The sequence below is a fragment of the Drosophila albomicans genome, chromosome 3 (genome assembly GCF_009650485.2).
Source record: "Drosophila albomicans strain 15112-1751.03 chromosome 3, ASM965048v2, whole genome shotgun sequence".
NCBI classification, from domain to species: Eukaryota; Metazoa; Arthropoda; class Insecta; order Diptera; family Drosophilidae; genus Drosophila; species Drosophila albomicans.
Genome location: NC_047629.2, coordinates 10,565,769 through 10,583,520, shown reverse-complemented (window position 1 = coordinate 10,583,520; position 17,752 = coordinate 10,565,769). Strand labels below are relative to the sequence as shown.

At 37.5% G+C, this 17,752-nt stretch overlaps 2 protein-coding genes and 3 non-coding genes across 13 annotated transcripts in view; 2 read left to right on the top strand and 3 right to left on the bottom strand.

The window, feature by feature from the left end:
- The first annotated feature begins 195 nt into the window (after positions 1 to 195).
- On the top strand, positions 196 to 2,329 carry LOC117571733 (serine palmitoyltransferase 1). Its single transcript, XM_034254052.2, has 6 exons — positions 196 to 334; positions 461 to 556; positions 665 to 1,155; positions 1,218 to 1,545; positions 1,605 to 1,970; positions 2,033 to 2,329. Exons 2-6 carry the CDS (start codon positions 509 to 511, stop codon positions 2,195 to 2,197), a joined length of 1,398 nt encoding a protein of 465 aa, XP_034109943.1. The 5' UTR covers positions 196 to 334; positions 461 to 508; the 3' UTR covers positions 2,198 to 2,329.
- Positions 2,330 to 2,621: 292 nt separating this feature from the next.
- Positions 2,622 to 17,752, top strand: part of LOC117571732 (protein hu-li tai shao) — a 32,599-nt gene continuing 17,468 nt past the window's right edge. For 5 of the 9 annotated variants that reach the window (XM_034254046.2, XM_034254045.2, XM_034254049.2 and 2 more), the window contains exons 1-3: positions 2,627 to 2,732; positions 3,976 to 4,149; positions 9,504 to 9,561. The gene's annotated coding sequence lies outside the window, so the exon portion shown is untranslated. Of the gene's footprint in view, positions 2,733 to 3,528; positions 3,608 to 3,975; positions 4,150 to 9,503; positions 9,562 to 17,752 lie in introns of those variants that run through there. The other 4 variants (XM_052005175.1, XM_034254040.2, XM_052005176.1 and 1 more) reach the window with 4 other exon arrangements.
- On the bottom strand, positions 15,056 to 15,128 carry Trnav-aac (transfer RNA valine (anticodon AAC)). Its single transcript has one exon. It is a non-coding gene; the product is annotated as a tRNA-Val (tRNA).
- On the bottom strand, positions 15,512 to 15,584 carry Trnav-aac (transfer RNA valine (anticodon AAC)). The gene has a single exon. It is a non-coding gene; the product is annotated as a tRNA-Val (tRNA).
- Positions 15,886 to 15,967, bottom strand: Trnas-cga (transfer RNA serine (anticodon CGA)). The gene has a single exon. It is a non-coding gene; the product is annotated as a tRNA-Ser (tRNA).

Genomic DNA, 17,752 nt, shown 5'->3' with positions numbered 1-17,752 from the left:
TATTTATAGTATTTATAATTCTTACATTTTAATAAAAAAGGCTTTAATAAAAATTAAAATGACATCTAAGAGTGCAACAATTCATCCAAACCTACATTAAAAGTTTTCATTTAAAACAATAACAATTATACTTGGTTGCAAAAATAGTCGATATTTATCAACAGAAATCGATACATTTAAAATAGCAAAAGCATCGATACTGTCATCGATATTTCTGCACCAGCCTATTCTATTTTGATAAGATCGAAAGTGAATTTGTGTGCTGGTGGAAGGTATTATCTGTCAATATCATTGGCTTTACCGCGAACATAACTGAATAATACCCACTCGTAAGGTATGTGCAACATATGTGTAATGTGTGAGTGTACGAGCGATAAGAAATCATTGTTTGTATGACGCATAGAACACTAAAAAAAAAGACGGGCGGCGTGACTTTTAATTGATTTTTTCACACTTGCAGCGCACAGAGTAATAAAATAAACAGCTCAGAGATCAATTCGCTGGCACAATGATTGGTATACAATTGTTCAACGAAATCGGCAGCATCTTTCGCAACGTGAGTAGAGCGACTAATACTTAATATCCATATGCATGCATACACATACATACATAAATAAGTATAGAGTTATGTATGTCTCACATGTGCTTCGATGTTAATTTACAGACGCCGACCTTTGCGCTGGTGCTGGAAACTTTGCTGCTGATCACAGTAGTCTGGCTGCTCTTGCATAAACGCGGCGGACGTCGCCTGACCAAGGAACAACAGGAGTACCTCATTGATCAATACGAGCCAGAGCCATTGGTGGGCGAAACAGATCCCGAGCATCCATTGCTACGTACTCGCCTCGTCCAGTCGAAAGTCGGCAAGCGGGTTGTGGTCGACGGGCATGATTGCTTAAACTTGGCATCGCACAACTACTTGGGCTTCCTTGAGGACAACGAGATTCTGGAGGAGGCTTGCAAGTGTTTGCGCAAATATGGCGTCGGTTCATGCGGCCCACGCGGCTTCTATGGCACCATGGATGTGCACTTGGATCTGGAAGATCGTTTGGCTAATTTCATGGGCCTGGAGGAGGCCATTGTCTACTCTTATGGCTTCTCGACGGTCGCAAGTGCCATTCCCGCCTATGCCAAGCGTGGCGACATCATCTTTGTGTAAGCCGCAAGACCAAAAATCTATCATTGTTTATAGCAAGTACTGATCTTTTGCTTTACAGAGATGAAGATGTCAACTTTTCCATACAAAAGGGCTTGGATGCATCGCGCAGCACCATTGTGTACTTTAAGCACAACGATGCCAAAGATTTGGAACGTCTGCTGCAGGAGCAGGAGAAACGCGATATAAAGAATCCCAAAAAGGCGCAGAAAACCCGTCGTTTTCTGGTCGTTGAAGGCATCTATATGAATACGGGAGAGCTGTGCCCACTGCCCGAGTTGGTTGCTCTCCGCAAGCAATATAAGTTGCGTCTGTTTTTGGACGAAACGATCTCATTTGGCACACTTGGCAGCCACGGACGCGGCATCACCGAGTATCTCAATGTGGATGTATGTTGCAAGCAAACTTTTAATGCGAATTTTAGTCAATATAAGATTATTAATTGCAGCGTGATGAAATCGACTTGATATCGGCAGGCATGGAGGGATCCATGGCCACCATTGGCGGCTTCTGTGTGGGCTCCCATTTTATAGCCGAGCATCAGCGTCTGTCCGGCTTGGGCTATATATTCTCCGCCTCGCTGCCACCAATGCTGACACAAGCAGCGATTTCAGCACTGGATCGCTTTGAGCGTGAACCGCAGATCTTTGAACAGCTCCAAACGCTGTCACAATTTGTCCACAACCAGTTCCAAGGCTTTACCAAACTGCAGCTGCGTGGCGATAAGCTGTCGCCTGTTAAGCATTTGTACGTGGCCCAGGCTCGTGACAACTTTGAAACAGAGGCCAAGTTGCTTGCGAAGGTGGCCGACAAGGTAAACTAAAAGCAGACATTAATTATTGTTTTCTGATCGTAAATTCGTTGCTCTTTTTGTAGTGCATTGAAAAAGGCGTTGCTGTCGTACAAGCGGCCTACTTACAGGATAGGGAACACAAGCCGGTGCGTCCAAGTCTAAGGATCGCTGTCAATCGTCTGCTGACCAATGATGAAGTGTTGGAGGCTTTCAAGCTCATTGAATCCGTTTCCAGTGAAGTGCTTTAAGCGCATTTTCCATATGTATTATCGTATCGATCGAATTATGTTTAATGTTGTTAACGTCCAAACAAACTGCAGCCGTGCACCTGCTGAACTGTTTATTTAATAAAGTTGGATACAATCTAAAAAGTAATAGAATTAGCTTTTGCATTAGATTTCAAATTTTGGGAATCATGGAATTTATCGATAAAAATAAGCGATTAAAATGACGTCCTATACTTTTTGGAATTTTTCCTAGACTCTAGCCTGTTGGTATTCACGTTTACCAAATTTGTTGATCAACAAATCTATTCGTTGAAATTTGAATAGTAAGCTATATTCTGTGGGGCTTTTGTAAAAGAAATAAAAATTAAAACTTAGACAAATAGCAGTATACTTTATGCAGTATAACCTGCTGGCAATTAAGGAAGCAATTTATCTTGGTATATTTTCGAATCAAAAAAGTATTATTGAATACGGTCACGTTGGATACGAAGCTGAAGCCGAAGCGAATGCACGTACGTCGCGCTGTGATTTCTGTGTATTTTGCATTTAAAAATCTGTAAGAAAGGTGTTCAATAATTCAAATACAATTGTTAATCAGCAATAACTGCTTGTGGACTATAAGTGCGAGATGAAGTTGAGTTGCAAAGCATTCAACGTACAAGCTAAAACTGATCAATCGATTTTTTCCACGGCATGCCGGTGACGGAGACGCCGCCAAGTGTTAATTTCGTTTGTGTGTGCGTGTATACATACATACGACTGACTGTGTTCGAATAAATAATATGACATAATCGATATACATATGCGTATGCGGTTGACTTAATTGACATAGTTTTTGCCCTCGCAGAATACTTAAAAGTGTCGCATATTTTTTTTGTGGTCAACGCGTCGTCAGGCAGGACTTAGCATTTCCTTCTCTTTACTTGTACGTGAGCGGCGCTGTTTTTTTCACGCTTGCTTTGCTCCCCACATTCGCTGCTACCAACATTCACACACACACAAACATAGATCCATATATTCCCTTTTTTACTTGGGCGTTGCAGGATGATGATTTCCAGGCCGCTTTGCGGTCATTTTCCAGAGAGCGGTGGCAATCGTATAGTTGTCTCGCTCTCACTCATGCACAAAACCTAAAAGTGCTGCAGTCACTCTTGCTTAATTCTACAAAAAGATTTATTATTATTGTGCATTTTGTCCAATCGAATATTATTAATAAATATATATTTTATTCATGCGGATATGAATAAATTTATATGAGTGTCTATATAAAATATTCCCATTTTGAGTATGCGTCCACTGACGTTAATAACTCGCTACGCCCACTTATCGTTTACCAACACTAGCTCATGCGATTGCTTTCCAGTCGGAGCGTATAGCGCTCATTTGCTCATCTTATTCTGTTGTTAACGTGCGCTTGTGAACGACAGACGTGTGCGTTACTGATTTAATTACATACATGTATTTTAATTGAATTTAATGATAAATAAATATTAAGTACACAAATTTATTTGAATTAAAGATTATTTGTGCAAATTGTTTTTATCGCAAACGAAAATAAATAAATAGCTAGTGAACTGTGCAAGTGCCGTTAAAAAAGACCCCGCCATATTACTGAAAACAACGCCATTAGAAAGCGAATCGAGCCCGCGAGTCGAGCCCCGTGTGCCACTTGCCGAAATTGCAGGCGACATTGAAATCAAATAAATTCTGTGCGCTACACAAAGCAACCAACCAACACATTGCAGAATACAAAATTATAATAAAAATTCATTCCCCATTTATATATTTTCTACATACAGTTGTATGCCGAAAACCGAACGCGTGTTAGTGCCTGTGTATTAGTCGAATTTATATGTCTGTGTTTGTGTAAACGACGTCCCAACAACAGCAACAAGCAGCAGCAGCACGCAATAATAACGAAAAGCGAAAAGCAACAACGAGAGGACTACGTCAAAAAACAGCAACTAAAAACGGTGAGTACAACGAAGACGACTGACGAGCCCATCTAAAACTTCTTAGAATTTTGATTTCAATGTTTCCCTCATAGTATATTTACAGTATTATTAGTTTTGTATTTTTTTAAGAACACATTTATGTAGACATCGCGCTTTTACTGTTATGCGTGGCTGGCATTTGACCGGTGACGCCATCTTTTAACTCACACCAGAAAAGAAATACTTTTTTGTTGTTTTTGGGATTGGTCAAGCACATTCCGGAGGAGTGTGTTTTTTTGTGCTACGCTTTGCGTTTATATTCGGTCAGAGTACAGGGCAGAATTGAGTATTTTCTTTGCCTAGTCATATTAAGAACATCTCTCTTTTCTCGCATTTACATTTTGTGGGTGGGAAAGCTTGTTAGCCGATTTACTTGCATACATTCAGATGTACATTTTTGTACATTTGTACATACAATATGCACATTGAGCTTTCTTTTCACGTCTCTATTATAACAAACGACGTGTTGTCATACAGGTTTCTGATTATAACTGCCGCCTTTATTAGTAGTTTTTTTCGACGCGTATCTAATGCATTTTTTTGTGCTGATAAATGGTTTGCAGTTGTTTTTGTTGTTGTTTAACCGGCGCATCTGCTTACAAGCTTCGCGTCTCGAGTGTGACACACTTTTCGGAGTTTCTTTCTAGGTTTTTGCTCGTTTTACAGCTTTGCCATTTGCATTCGATTTGTCGAAAAACCTCGTTACTTCGTTGTTATTGTTGCTGAACCAAAAAGTGATAAACAGATTTGTAAATATCAGAAACTTGTTTATTTGCAAATGACAGCATCGATGTGTGTGCCACTTTAAGTTTTACTTGGAGTATTACTGTGCCATGTTGTCTGTGGTGGAAACTATACTCGAAATTCGATTATCGAATTCATCGGTATACAAACAAATAAAACAAAAACAACTTTATTTGACCAGTGTTGCCATACAAAATGATTTGCAAATGGCATGTACCCGGCATGTCTGATCAGTTGTCTATGCTGTTTCCACAATCTAATCGGAACTTGCCTTGTACTCTGTTCTCTAGTTGGATGCGAAACGAATACCTTTGTAATGTGTGTGAATAAGTGTGAGTGCGTGTACTTGTATGCTCTTTCGGCAGTAGTTAACCTCATTTTCTATTTGTGGCAGCCATATTTTTATTGCCATCAATTAGCAAGCACATGCCGAGCTTGAGAAAGAGTAAGAGAGGAAGAGAGCGTAGTTAAGAGAGAGAGATTTCGAAAAATGCAATTGAAAAAGTTACAGCCTGATAAGAAAATCTACTGTTGAACTAATAAAGAGCGCAATCGTGCGTTACTGTGAAACTTTGTGGTTAGGCGCATATCATATTGGCATAACAACTAATCAAGCAAGCAAGCGAGTGGCTCAATAGCATGATAAAAAGAAAAAAGTCAGGTATTATTCCAACAAAATGACGTCATCGTTGTGCGCATTTTCTATTGAAATTCGTTGCCTTTTGTTGCTAATTCGAATTTGCGCTTCCTACTCTCTCACACACACACACATGCAGACTTGATGAGTTTTATAATTTATCTGAATTCTGCCTCTTATACCCCTTAACCATAGGATTGAGAGGTATTTTAAGTTAGTAAATTAAATGGTACGACTCAAAAGAGCTTAAAATTCTTAAGACGCAGGAAACACCTCGTAATCAAATCTAAATTCTAAATGATTCCCTAAGATTTAAATACAATTATTATTACAAAAAGTTAACGTAAACTATATGCAAGCAAACTTGAAACTGAAGCTGAAGCTCCCACAAATATTTAATATAATAGATCAATATTTAGGTGAAACTGAATCATAATTGTGGAGTAAAAATAAAAGAATTAGAGCTATTATTTATGCTTTAATATTAATATTGAACTTCACATTTTTTTAATTTAAATAAAAAAAAAAAAAATTTGGTATGTCGCAGTTGACTACTCTTTTTTGTGTTTTACTACTTAACTGCGTGTTTGTGTTTATGTTTCTGTGAGATATATTCCCCCTTTAAAACATACTTTGATTTGCACAATTTTTTGTGTATTTGCTAAATTAAAGTGCTACTGCACTTGCGAGCTTTTGAAAAATAGTATGGATGAAAGGGGCTTTGTATTTTGACCGACCGAGAAACTTCAACAGGTCGAAACAACGACAAAAAAAAAAAAATACTGGCGCCCATGGGTGAGAATGGCACTATGGAGAGAACAAACGAATTGGAAACTACGAGTCCATTGTCACATATTCTGCTACTATTGCTATTTCAAGTGACAAATCAAAATTTGTTGAACGTATGAATGAGACGGAAGGCAAACTATGAATGTGAGAGTGTGTGTGTGTGGTTGTGGGAGGAAGTGCATAGTTAAAACTGTAAACAATTGTGAGGCAGCCTAGAAAAAGCGACGAGCGACAACAAATGTTTGAATGTGAAAAATTAGTTTGGGTTCTGATTTTGTGTTGTTGTTTTTCTTATTGTTGGTTTGTCTTTGCTTGTGACGGAAGTACAAATACAAATATAAATACAAAGGTTTTTGTATAAACAAAAAAACGGGTATAACTCAATACATGACTCACTTGATAAGAAGTAATCAAAGTCGAGACTGATTGATGTTGCAACAGAGAAATTTCCCTAACTTTCCAATTCTTTCAGGGTGTTGTTTTCTCACACATCACATATTTGAATAGAGAATTATTGGAGAAGCTGCTGATGCTGTTGCTGCTAGCTAATGTATTTTAATTGAAATTTGTTTACTCATGCGTGCTGCTGCTTATCTAATTTCCCATTGACTGACGTCAGTTTGGTTCTGCCGTGTTGTCAGTCGTTGATTAATTGATTTACAATTTTTTTTCTCGTTCCTTTTTCGAGATTAAGTGCATATAATTGTGACTTTCGTTTTGATTAATGGCAGCTTCTTATTCGACGTTAATGCCACGGTCTGGCAACGCTGTTGCTGCCTGCTCTAACACCGAACACAATTTGTCTAAATAGCAAAGCGTGGAAAATAAACTGGAGGGAAAGAACTGCATCACGAGAGAGAAAAGTAAACTCGTCTTTTGCTTTGGGGCAATTGAAAAGCCGCTTCAGCCAGGCACAAATACAAACACAAACACACATTGAGACAAGAGTGGTAGACAAATGCATAAATAAAGAGGCGTACGTGCCAAGCTTCAAACAGAGACATGTACAAATACACACACACACGTTCATGCATAAGTAAGATTAAAAAAGAGATGTTGGTGCTGCTGCCGTTTCTTGCTTCTTGCTGCTGGCTAAACAACTGCAGCTCATCAATAAAACAACAACAATCACAACTCCAGAGACAACAGACAAATGTACAGTTGCATCAGACAGGCAGGCTACATCAACAACAATAACATCAGCAAACTGTGCTGCTGCAACACAACATAAATCTTATAAGAAAAATCAGGAAGACCATAGACCAGAGAAGAGCAAAGCAAAAAGCAGTAAACTCTCCACAATGTCAGCGAAAGGGACAGACGACAGACAGAGACGGAGACAGCAGAGGCAGTGACTGCAAAAGCTCAGGCACGACGACAATGCTGTTAATTATACCAAATGTGTTGTGTGTGAAGTGCAAGAGAACAGCAGAGTTTGATAGAGATAGAAAGAGAGTAAGGAGCACAAAAATGTCTGTGTCGACAACAACAACAGCAATAAAATAACTGAAGCTGAGAAACACGACACAGCTGTGTTATTGTTGTTCTTGTTTTTCGTCATTCGTTTTGAACGCACCAATTGCATTGGGATGACGACGACGACGACGACGACTTGAAGACCCGTTATTATCTTCCTTTTGTGCCCGTTCCCGTTCTCTCTCTCGTTGATGATCCACATTTCAAATGGGATTTTTAGGTTAATTTCGTTTCATGGTTTTTGTTTGTGTGGGCGTGGGAAAAATGTCTGTAAATTGCAACAATTTGTTTCTAATTAATGTTATTTAAAAGTGAATAGCGTAGCATTAAATGCAATTTCGCAGCCAGAATCACGAACAGCTGACAGTGCTGTTAAATTGGGAAAGCAATTTCATGTGTTTAAATCATAGTATTTTTAACATTTTTGTAGCCTTAGAGTGTGGTAAGCTTATAACCCACTTAAACTCGCAAATGTCAATGAAAAAATATGATTATTATAAAGCTTTGCTTGCTGCTCTTTGCCAATAACAATGCAACAATGAAGCCACAAACGGCATAATAAAAGCACACAAACACATGGACACGTAACAATAGGCAGAGGCAAGCAAACAACGTGTTGCTGCATAAATGAATTCATAATGAAAAAATGTGAGGCACACGAAAGCCGCGACTCGACTCGACTTGCCTCGATACGATTACATAACAACTTTTATATCTTCCTTCTACGTATTGGCAAGCCCAAGCCTCTAAAAGTCATAACTAAAAACCAAAAGTAAAGCCAAACAAACCGACCAACACAACTCCTCCTCGTCATTCATCTCGTCGTCGGGGCGAGACTTTTTGACGTTGCTTTGTGAATTATCTATATACATATACACATGTGTACAAAAGTGCATGTGTGTGAGTAATGGATTGCATGTTTGACCGCAAACATAATTTTGCTGAGAGTCTCTCGAAATTAAATAGCAAATTAACACCAGTAGCAAAGCATTGCAGGTAGGAATCATTGCACGCATTATTATACAAAATTCGCAATTTAATGTTGGCATGAGGAATTTCATTTGCAATTTGTTGTTTGGGAAGTGTGGTCACACTAATTGATCATGCTACCGAAAAATTCGATGGTATTTTGGTAAGTTGAGTGGTTGGCGTTTTAATTGACTAAGGCAAGTGTAGTCATGCATTAGCAGCTCATCATATTTTGTAATTAATATGTAAATGTTGTAGAAAGTGTAATATGAAATTACATATGAATTTATTTAAAAATCACCTGCTAAAGAGAGCTTCAAAACCGTCGAGTATTCCAATTATTTGTATTTAGCTAGCGCGCCCTCGATGCCCATTATGTGGTAGTGTACAGAGTACACATAAAACGAACAGTAATACGAAAATATTTGAACGCGCGCTAACTAAAAATATTTTCATGACATCATTCAACGCCGATGCCGACGACGCAGCAGCAGCCAAGCAACAACACTGTTGTGGGGGGCGGCATCAATAATTTCCTCAGTTTTATTTTTTTGCATAGATTTTTTTAAGTCGGAAAATGTAGAATAACAAGTGTGTGTATATTTGTGTTTGTAACTGTTGCATTTTTGCGGACACGGAGGTCGTTAATATGCTGATCTGCATACAATTCGATTTTCTCTTTTACTTATGTTCTTATGTTTTCTCTTTCTATTTGCAGACTAGAAAATTCACAAGATAAAAAAGAGTATTAAACGTGAAACAATTTCATTTTTAAGGTGAGTTTTTTAACGTAGCAGTAGACCACTCATGAATCGATAACGATAAGTCAGTAGAGTGGAAGGTAGGAGGCAAGTGGATGGTAAACAAACATGTCAAGAAGCAAACAGAACTTGACTTGTTTTATCTCTTGCTCTCTCACTCTGGGTAAATGTTTGTCTTTCAAAATGTGCAATGATAGTGAATAAATGGCGATGTGTTAACGCCGCACGTTCTCCCAATATTCAATTTATTCTCTTTTGCACACACGATTCGTGCCTCTCTCGCTCGCTTCTATTTCGTTCTGCCAGCTGACCGACTTATCGTTTTTGTTGACAGTTCTCTTGCGTCACATGTTGAGAGAGATAGCGAGAGCAACCACACCTTAAGTTGCTCTCTCTGTTTTTTTCTCTCTCTCTGTGGTTCTCACTCTGTATTCATGTTTGGTTAGGCTGCGCTGCGGACTTACGCCATAATTGCTATAATTAAGTTTTGTTTGCCAAAATTAAGTGATATGTGTCATCTGTAATTTGTTTGGCGGTGGAACTGAAAATGATGACTTGATTTTCCTTCTACTACTCTCTTCTCCCCACACACACTCCTCATAAAACATAATCAGCCAAGTTAGACAGTCGACAAATGATGTCACTCAGCGAAAACAAGTTTTCGCCAGTGTTGGTATTATTATTGTTATTTATGATAGGTGGTTTTGCAAATGCTTATATAAATATTTACAAACATTTATAATGAATGCAAGCAAGACAGATTCCGGTTGTCGTCTTCTTACTATTGTTTGTAGTACCATCATTTCACTTTCATTAATGACTTAAGTTCTCTTTAAAAAAAACACTCACATATAAGATACACACGACTCATGTACTTTCGTATGGAAATCGCTGGAATAACTTCACCTCTAATTCAATTAAGCTTGACCTTTGTTCTCGACGACTTTTTCTGTCGTAAAGAGAATATTCTCTTATTTCGTAATGTTGTCTCGATTTAAATTGCGGCCACTTAAGACACAAGATTGTTGATTTATATATAAAACGAAGAAATGTAACCATCTTAACCAAATTGTTGACAAGTGCATTTATATTCTTGATCAAAATCAAACAATTAGCGGCGAATTGTCATGGAAATAGGGTCTTTAAACGTTGATGAAAAAGCAAAGCGGGACCATAATAAAGTTATTCATTACTCTCCGAAATTTGGCTCGCTTTGTGGCTCCACTCCATAGGAACCAAACACAACTAAATGGGTCAATGAACTACTGGGCAAACTCTTACTCTTTGCTTTTGGCTCTTTTGGATTTTATTATCACATAGACAGCTCTGTTGTGGCTTTTCTTCTTGTTGGCCATAAAAACAGTTTTTGGGCTTTACTGTCTTTTGGCAATTAAACATATAAGATGCCGTTTGATATGTCCAGCTTTTATTTATAAATTGTACTGCATGGTTGATTTTAATGCGTAAAAGCTGTTACACGTCCAACTACAGTTGATTATAATATTTTTCAACTGTGTCCTTAACATTGGATTTGTTTTTTTTTTAAAACCTCACTGGTCGCAGCCTGTGACCCTGTCAACGACCTCTTGGCAATCATATTCAGTATTTGTCGAGTATGACATCATTCGTCATTACAACGCTTGGCCTAGAACCCCGAGCGTCGCTCGATGTCGCACTTAAACCGGCAAATAAAAATTTCACCCCCGAGAGCAGAGCGACGATGACGTCACTTCCTGTCATTAAGTCAAAACACACCCACCCTCCCCGTCTCCTCCATCCCACTCTAAGGATATTTTTACGAGTCGCGTGCTAGGAGAAACTTCCCTGCCAGTCACAGAAAAAACTGGCGCCACAATTCTATGATTTGGCGGCTGGCGCCGGCAACAAATTTCATAATGGCAGCCACAGCAAGCTAAATGCCGGCAAAGGCAAATAAGGAGAAGGCTCCATAAATGTAGGAGGTGGCATTTGGGTGGGCAGGTATTTGTCCCCTTGCCACAAGGAAGTGCGCTTCATTGCGTGGGGTGTTGGGTTGGCAAAAGAGAATTGATATTGGGCTTGGGGGTTGCTTGTGTTTACCCACCCACCAACCAACCAACCAACCATTCACTTGTCTCCGTGGGCTTGGCCCGTGTCGTTGAACTTCAGCTCCTGCCTGGCAACACAACCACACGATGTGTCAATGGGAAGTTTTGCGCTCGATGCGTGTTTACTGTTACTTTGAGGCTCAGATGATCAATGGCCAGAACCGGCAAGCGTGTTACTAAATTCCAGATAAAGTATACACACTTGCACATGTCCTTAACAACTGTAATTAGATACCGGCTAAATGGAACTTTAATGGGTTTTTGTATAGACAAAAAGTCCCATTGCTATTGGCTGACTTCCGCTTTCAAAGTACTTTAGCAGGAAGCATGTCTGGATAATTAGCTTAAACAAAAAATTATAGTTAAATAATAAAATGACAAAAATATGAAAGATAAGTACAAAGTACAATATTCACAACTGAAGATTGAAGTATTGAAAAGAAAAGATTTCATACAACTTGTCATTTTGATGAAGAGCAGACATACATTGACGAGCAAAACTGTAACACGAGTTCGTTGTTGCAACTTCAAAGGTCTGTAACTTTTTTTCTAATGGACGGATTTTAAAAATCTTAGTCTTGTTTTATTGGTTATATCATTTACTATTATTAAGCAAAATTTAAAGCCATTTGTTATCAGTTAAAGAAAATGACACGCCAAACTGTAAAAAAAGTCAAATGTTACAGTTTTGCACTCACAATGGCAAAACTTTGGTTTTTAACTCTAAAGCTAAGTTAACCGTTAATGTTTATTTGTTTACATTTTACTCGCTGAATTTTGATATTTTAAAGCCTAATGGTAATTGAATTTGTAATGGCTAGTGAAAAAAATAAGATCATTCTTGATTTACTAGAAGCTGGTGAATCTGTTCGAAAAGTGGCTAAAAAATTCGGTGTTAGCCATATGACTGTGCAGCGACTAAAAAATACGGTCTAGGAAACTTTCCAATAAATCCAGGAGGCCGACCCAGAGTTTTGAGTGAACGTGACACACGCCACGTCGCTAACTTGCTAACGGGCAATCCTGATCTCACACCAATAAAAGCGGCGTCAATGCTTAATTTGAGTGCCAGTGCTTGGACAGTTAGCCGTAGCCTCAACAAATTGGGTCTAAAAGCTAAAGAAATGAAAAAAAAAAATCAATTCTTACAAAAAGACACATAATGCTGCGTCAGAACTTTGCCGCAACATACACAAATTGCACATTAGCGGATTGGGATACTGTAAGTCATTGCTACCAGTGTCTAAAAAAGCAAAAAATTCCAAAATATTTTTGTTTCCAAGTTTATATGGTCGGATGAAACCAAAATTAATCGGTTCGAGTCAGATGGACGCTCCTGGTATTGGACTAGAGATCATACGATCCAGTCACCAAGGAATGTGCGACAAACCGGCAAGCACGGTGGCGGTTCCATCATGGTTTGGGGGTGCATTCACTCAAATGGAGTTGGTCTCTTGGTGCTAATCGATGGAATTATGCGAAAGGAGCAATATCTAGCAATATTGCAAGAAAATTTTCCGAAAGTTATTGGGAATATGGGTCTTTCTGTCGAAAAATGCGTCTTTCACCAAGACAACGATCCGAAGCACACGTCCATATTAGTTAAAAATTGGATTTCAAAACAGAAATTTCAATTTATGAAGTGGCCACCACAATCTCCCGATATGAATCCGATTGAAAACTTGTGGAGTCACGTAAAATCGCAGCTGGCGAAATATGCAGTTCCTCCAAGTGGAATGAAGGAGTTGTGGGAACGGACACAGGATGTATGGTATGCTATTCCCCCGGAAATGGTGCAACGGTATACCCAAAGTATGCCCGATCGCTTAGAAGAGTTGGAAAAGTCCAAGGGGATGTGGACTCATTATTAAAAAATCATTAATAAAAATATTTGTTAAAAAAATAACCAGAGTGCAAAACTGTAACATTTGACTTTTTTTACAGTTTGGCGTGTCATTTTCTTTAACTGATAACAAATGGCTTTAAATTTTGCTTAATAATAGTAAATGATATAACCAATAAAACAAGACTAAGATTTTTAAAATCCGTCCATTAGAAAAAAAGTTACAGACCTTTGAAGTTGCAACAACGAACTCGTGTTACAGTTTTGCTCGTCAGTGTATCTATATCAAATACGAAGTTTGTATTGATTACGATGAGGGAAACGCCTTTGAAGACATAAGTGAACATCTGCTACACATTATAGATAAAGAAGTTTCGATGAATCATTTTGTTCATACTGATTAATACACAAATAATTTAGAAAATTTTATGTAATTTGTATATTTAAAACTGCAATTTAATTTCAACCATTTTTTCCATGCCATTAAAATAAAGCAGCACATTAATGATATATAAATAGATAAATCTATATTTAGATCTATTTCAATTTCCTTTTTGACTGACAATTTTAAGTGAGTTAACTTTCAAAGCGGATATTACAGACAAACTAAATTTGATTTGAATTCTGAATTAATTTTTTAACTTCAACACTTTATTTTTATTGTATTTATGTTGGAATTCACACAAACAATTGAAATGAAAAGTGTGCAGACCTAGACACTGCCACCGCCCTCTATATGTAGTATAGATTGCATATATTTTGGCTGCTGTCCCAGTGAGTCAACATTTTGTAGTTGGCAAATCTCTTGACAGCTCATTGAAAAATCATTTGGGGCTTAGAGCAAGCACCAAAGAAACAAACTAACTAAAAACATGGAAACAAACAATATGTGTAAACAGAATTGTTTGTAGTTTGCCAGACACAACACGCCAACTACTAGTCTTATCTTTCTTCGCTTGCTTGTTATGATCTTCTCATAAGTGAATTACATACACATACATATTCATCACTTAATTTCATTTCATTTAGCAGAGATCGGGTAATCTTCGTCGTCATGCAATGGCGCCAACTTCTTAAGGCGAAGATTTATGTGAGATTTTGCATTGTAATTCAAGCCACGCGACTTACACGCGACTATGGAAATTTATTCAGGCAGCTGCTTAGCAAAACAAACAAAATTAGCAAGATATGAGGCGAGTAGCAGAACGAACAGAGAGAGTATAAGTCAAAAAAAAAATACGAGACACCTGTATAGCATCATTGCCTTATTCAGAAATTCCAAACACGACAACGAAGCAGTAATAAAATGACAATCAATTTTGAATGGAAAGCTGTATTAACAAAAAAGTATATGGGAAATTAAACAAATAGGTCAACCACGACGAAAAAAAAAACTTATTATTTTACATTGTAACGGTAATAAAAGTTATTAGTGCTAGACATAGTATAGAATATATACAAGTGTCGGACTGTTCCTCTTGATTATTTATGTTTTGATTGGTCGAAATAATTCATTTTATTTGTTCCTTTTGAGTGCAAACGATTTTAAAGAAATTCCAAAAAACAAAAAATTTCAACTTGTTTCCGCCCGGGATCGAACCGGGGGCCTTCTGCGTGTTAGGCAGATGTGATAACCGCTACACCACGGAAACAGTTGTGCATTGCGCTGCTAAAAGCGAAACAGTTTTGTTTCCATCGATGCTTCAAGTTGCTTACGAAGCACATTTTCTATCAGTTTCTCCTACAAATATATAAAAAGCCCCAGTCCTAATATTAATATTAATTTTGTGTTATTGTTAATTTTCTTAAATAAATAAAGATATTTCATTTCCATAAACTATAACAAATCAATAACATTCATCCACAGTTGAAAATTCATAAAGTTTAGGTTGTCTTTTATTACAATCTTTGTATGTTGCTAAATTTAATTTTCTAAAGCAACCAATTCATAAATTTCACGTTTGAATGCAAACGAGTTCCTCATTAGATTTTAATAAAATGCCCAAAAATTAATATGTATAAAAAAATTTCAACCTGTTTCCGCCCGGGATCGAACCGGGGGCCTTCTGCGTGTTAGGCAGATGTGATAACCGCTACACCACGGAAACAGCTGACGGTGTGGTGACTCAATACCAAGCAGTTGCTTTGAGAAAATGGAATACATTTTTTATTAAATTATTAAATCAATATATATATTATTTTTTTTTTAAGCTTTATTAGCAAGTATGGATCTGTCTTCCAATGTATTCATAATTTATTGTAAATTGGCGTGATGGAATAATGATTTTAATATTCATCTGTTTTAATTTTAATGTTTTATATCATTTTTATCTTTACTGAAATAAAAATATAAATTATAATTAAATAAAATAGTAGCGTTTAAAAAAAAAAAAAAAACAAATTTCGGTTCGCAGCCGGTAGGATTCGAACCTACGCTCCCAGAGGGAATCTGATTTCGAGTCAGACGCCTTAACCACTCGGCCACGACTGCTTGCGGAGGCCATGAGACTAAAGCCATACATATGTCTTCAAACAACATTCTACATGTTCTTTGTTTGTTCTTAGTTTCTTGGTTTTTGCCACTTTCTATACTTTATTTCTTTAACCACTCTATTAAATTATTCATCTTTAAAGACTTGCAATCAAAGAGTTTTTTTTTATAAACTTTTTGTGTATACATCTAAATTTAAAAAAAAAAGATTTGCTATTTTAAATTAATTTCATAAATTGTATTGCAACATTTTAGAAAGAATAAAGTTAGCCTTAGCTATTCATTCATTCATTATTGCCTTGCTCACTATTTAATAAGCCTTAATCCAAGGCACAGACAGACAAATGAATGAGTGTACGATATATCATATTTGTTCATTTACTCATAGTGGAAAAAAGTCACTGACAGCTACAAATTATCATTATTTACACTTGATGCTCTGCTCTGCTTGCATGGTTTATTGCACTCGCCGTCATTTGGAATTTGTTGCCTTTTTTTTTTTACATTTATTTGTTATTTGTCAGCACATTGTGTTCAATGTGTTTCCCCTCGTCACTTTGAATGCATGTTTGTTTTGGTGGTCGAGCGTTCGTTCAGATGTTTGTATATGTAGTATTTGCTCCAGTAAACTGAACGATCTTTATGCAACAATGAATGCTGTCCCACTGACTGAGTGACTTGTTGCATGATTAAAACTGAATGAGAACCATTTGCGCATTGATAATGATGTTCAAGATGACGATGATGACCTTATTGCTGCAGGTTCTTTGTGTACTCTCCTCCGGATGTCGTGTGATATTACGTAAGATTTCTTCAGTCATGATAATTGAATACTTGAGAAATTTAATTAACGCTGGCGTATGTGTGAAAATTAAATAGAGGGTGTTTGCTCTGGGGTTAATTGGTTGCCTTCAAGTGTTGTGAGCGATAATTAACAAAACATCTCTGCATAAAGCATACACATAACTTGATTACAGAAACAAAACTATATGTATGTGTATGGTGAATGCATTGGCCTTAAAAACGTTATCATAAGGTTATGGCTTAAATGCCTTAGTGTTAAAATTTTGTGACCAATACATAGGCGTGCCTTTCAAGCAAAGTGTGATGTAATTGGATAATGTCAGCAGCACTGATAATAGAAAGTCTCGCCTATATTTAATTGTTGTCTTCCGTGCAAAAAGGTCAACTACAACAAATCCACTTGGAGCTTCCCTTGCGATTTGTGTGTGGCATGCAGCAGCGACAATTGTCAACGCTTTATTTATATTTAACCGCAAGCTCCAATGCTATTGCATTACGTCACATCACATCACATGATAAGTTAATTTGATGTGTGTATGTTGTGTTGTCATTTTCGCTTGTTTTTTTCGGGCTAATGAAATCCGATTAGATATGCAGCAAGACAGCCAGACATTGCCAAAGTTCAATGCACTGCACAGTGCAATAAGCAAATAATTGCGTGGAGCTTACACGTACAATTTGCTGGCACAATTAACCATCTAGGGTAACCAGTGTTACCATAAAATTCTACAGCTCCGATTTATCGATTAACTAGAAGTAAGATATGCGCTTTGGTTGCGCCTCCTTAGCTTCTTCTTTACCAAGCTCACGCATTTACACCCATACATTCAACATTTAGAACGTGATCCTACACTTACTATGATTTGTAGGGCAACACTGGCAGACACGCAACACCTACGCGCCAGTGATGGCTCGTTAAGTTTATTGTATAGTATGTTGCTTTCTGCCCACACATACCGAGGCACTTGAAAACCGTTTATT

Bases quoted from the DNA above. Each gene is read 5' to 3' on its own strand.
- LOC117571733 (XM_034254052.2), top strand. From the start codon at position 509: ATGATTGGTATACAATTGTTCAACGAAATCGGCAGCATCTTTCGCAAC. The intron at 1,156-1,217 runs GTAAGCCGCAAG...TTTGCTTTACAG, and splicing joins CGTGGCGACATCATCTTTGT to AGATGAAGATGTCAACTTTT. The intron at 1,546-1,604 runs GTATGTTGCAAG...TATTAATTGCAG, and splicing joins CCGAGTATCTCAATGTGGAT to CGTGATGAAATCGACTTGAT.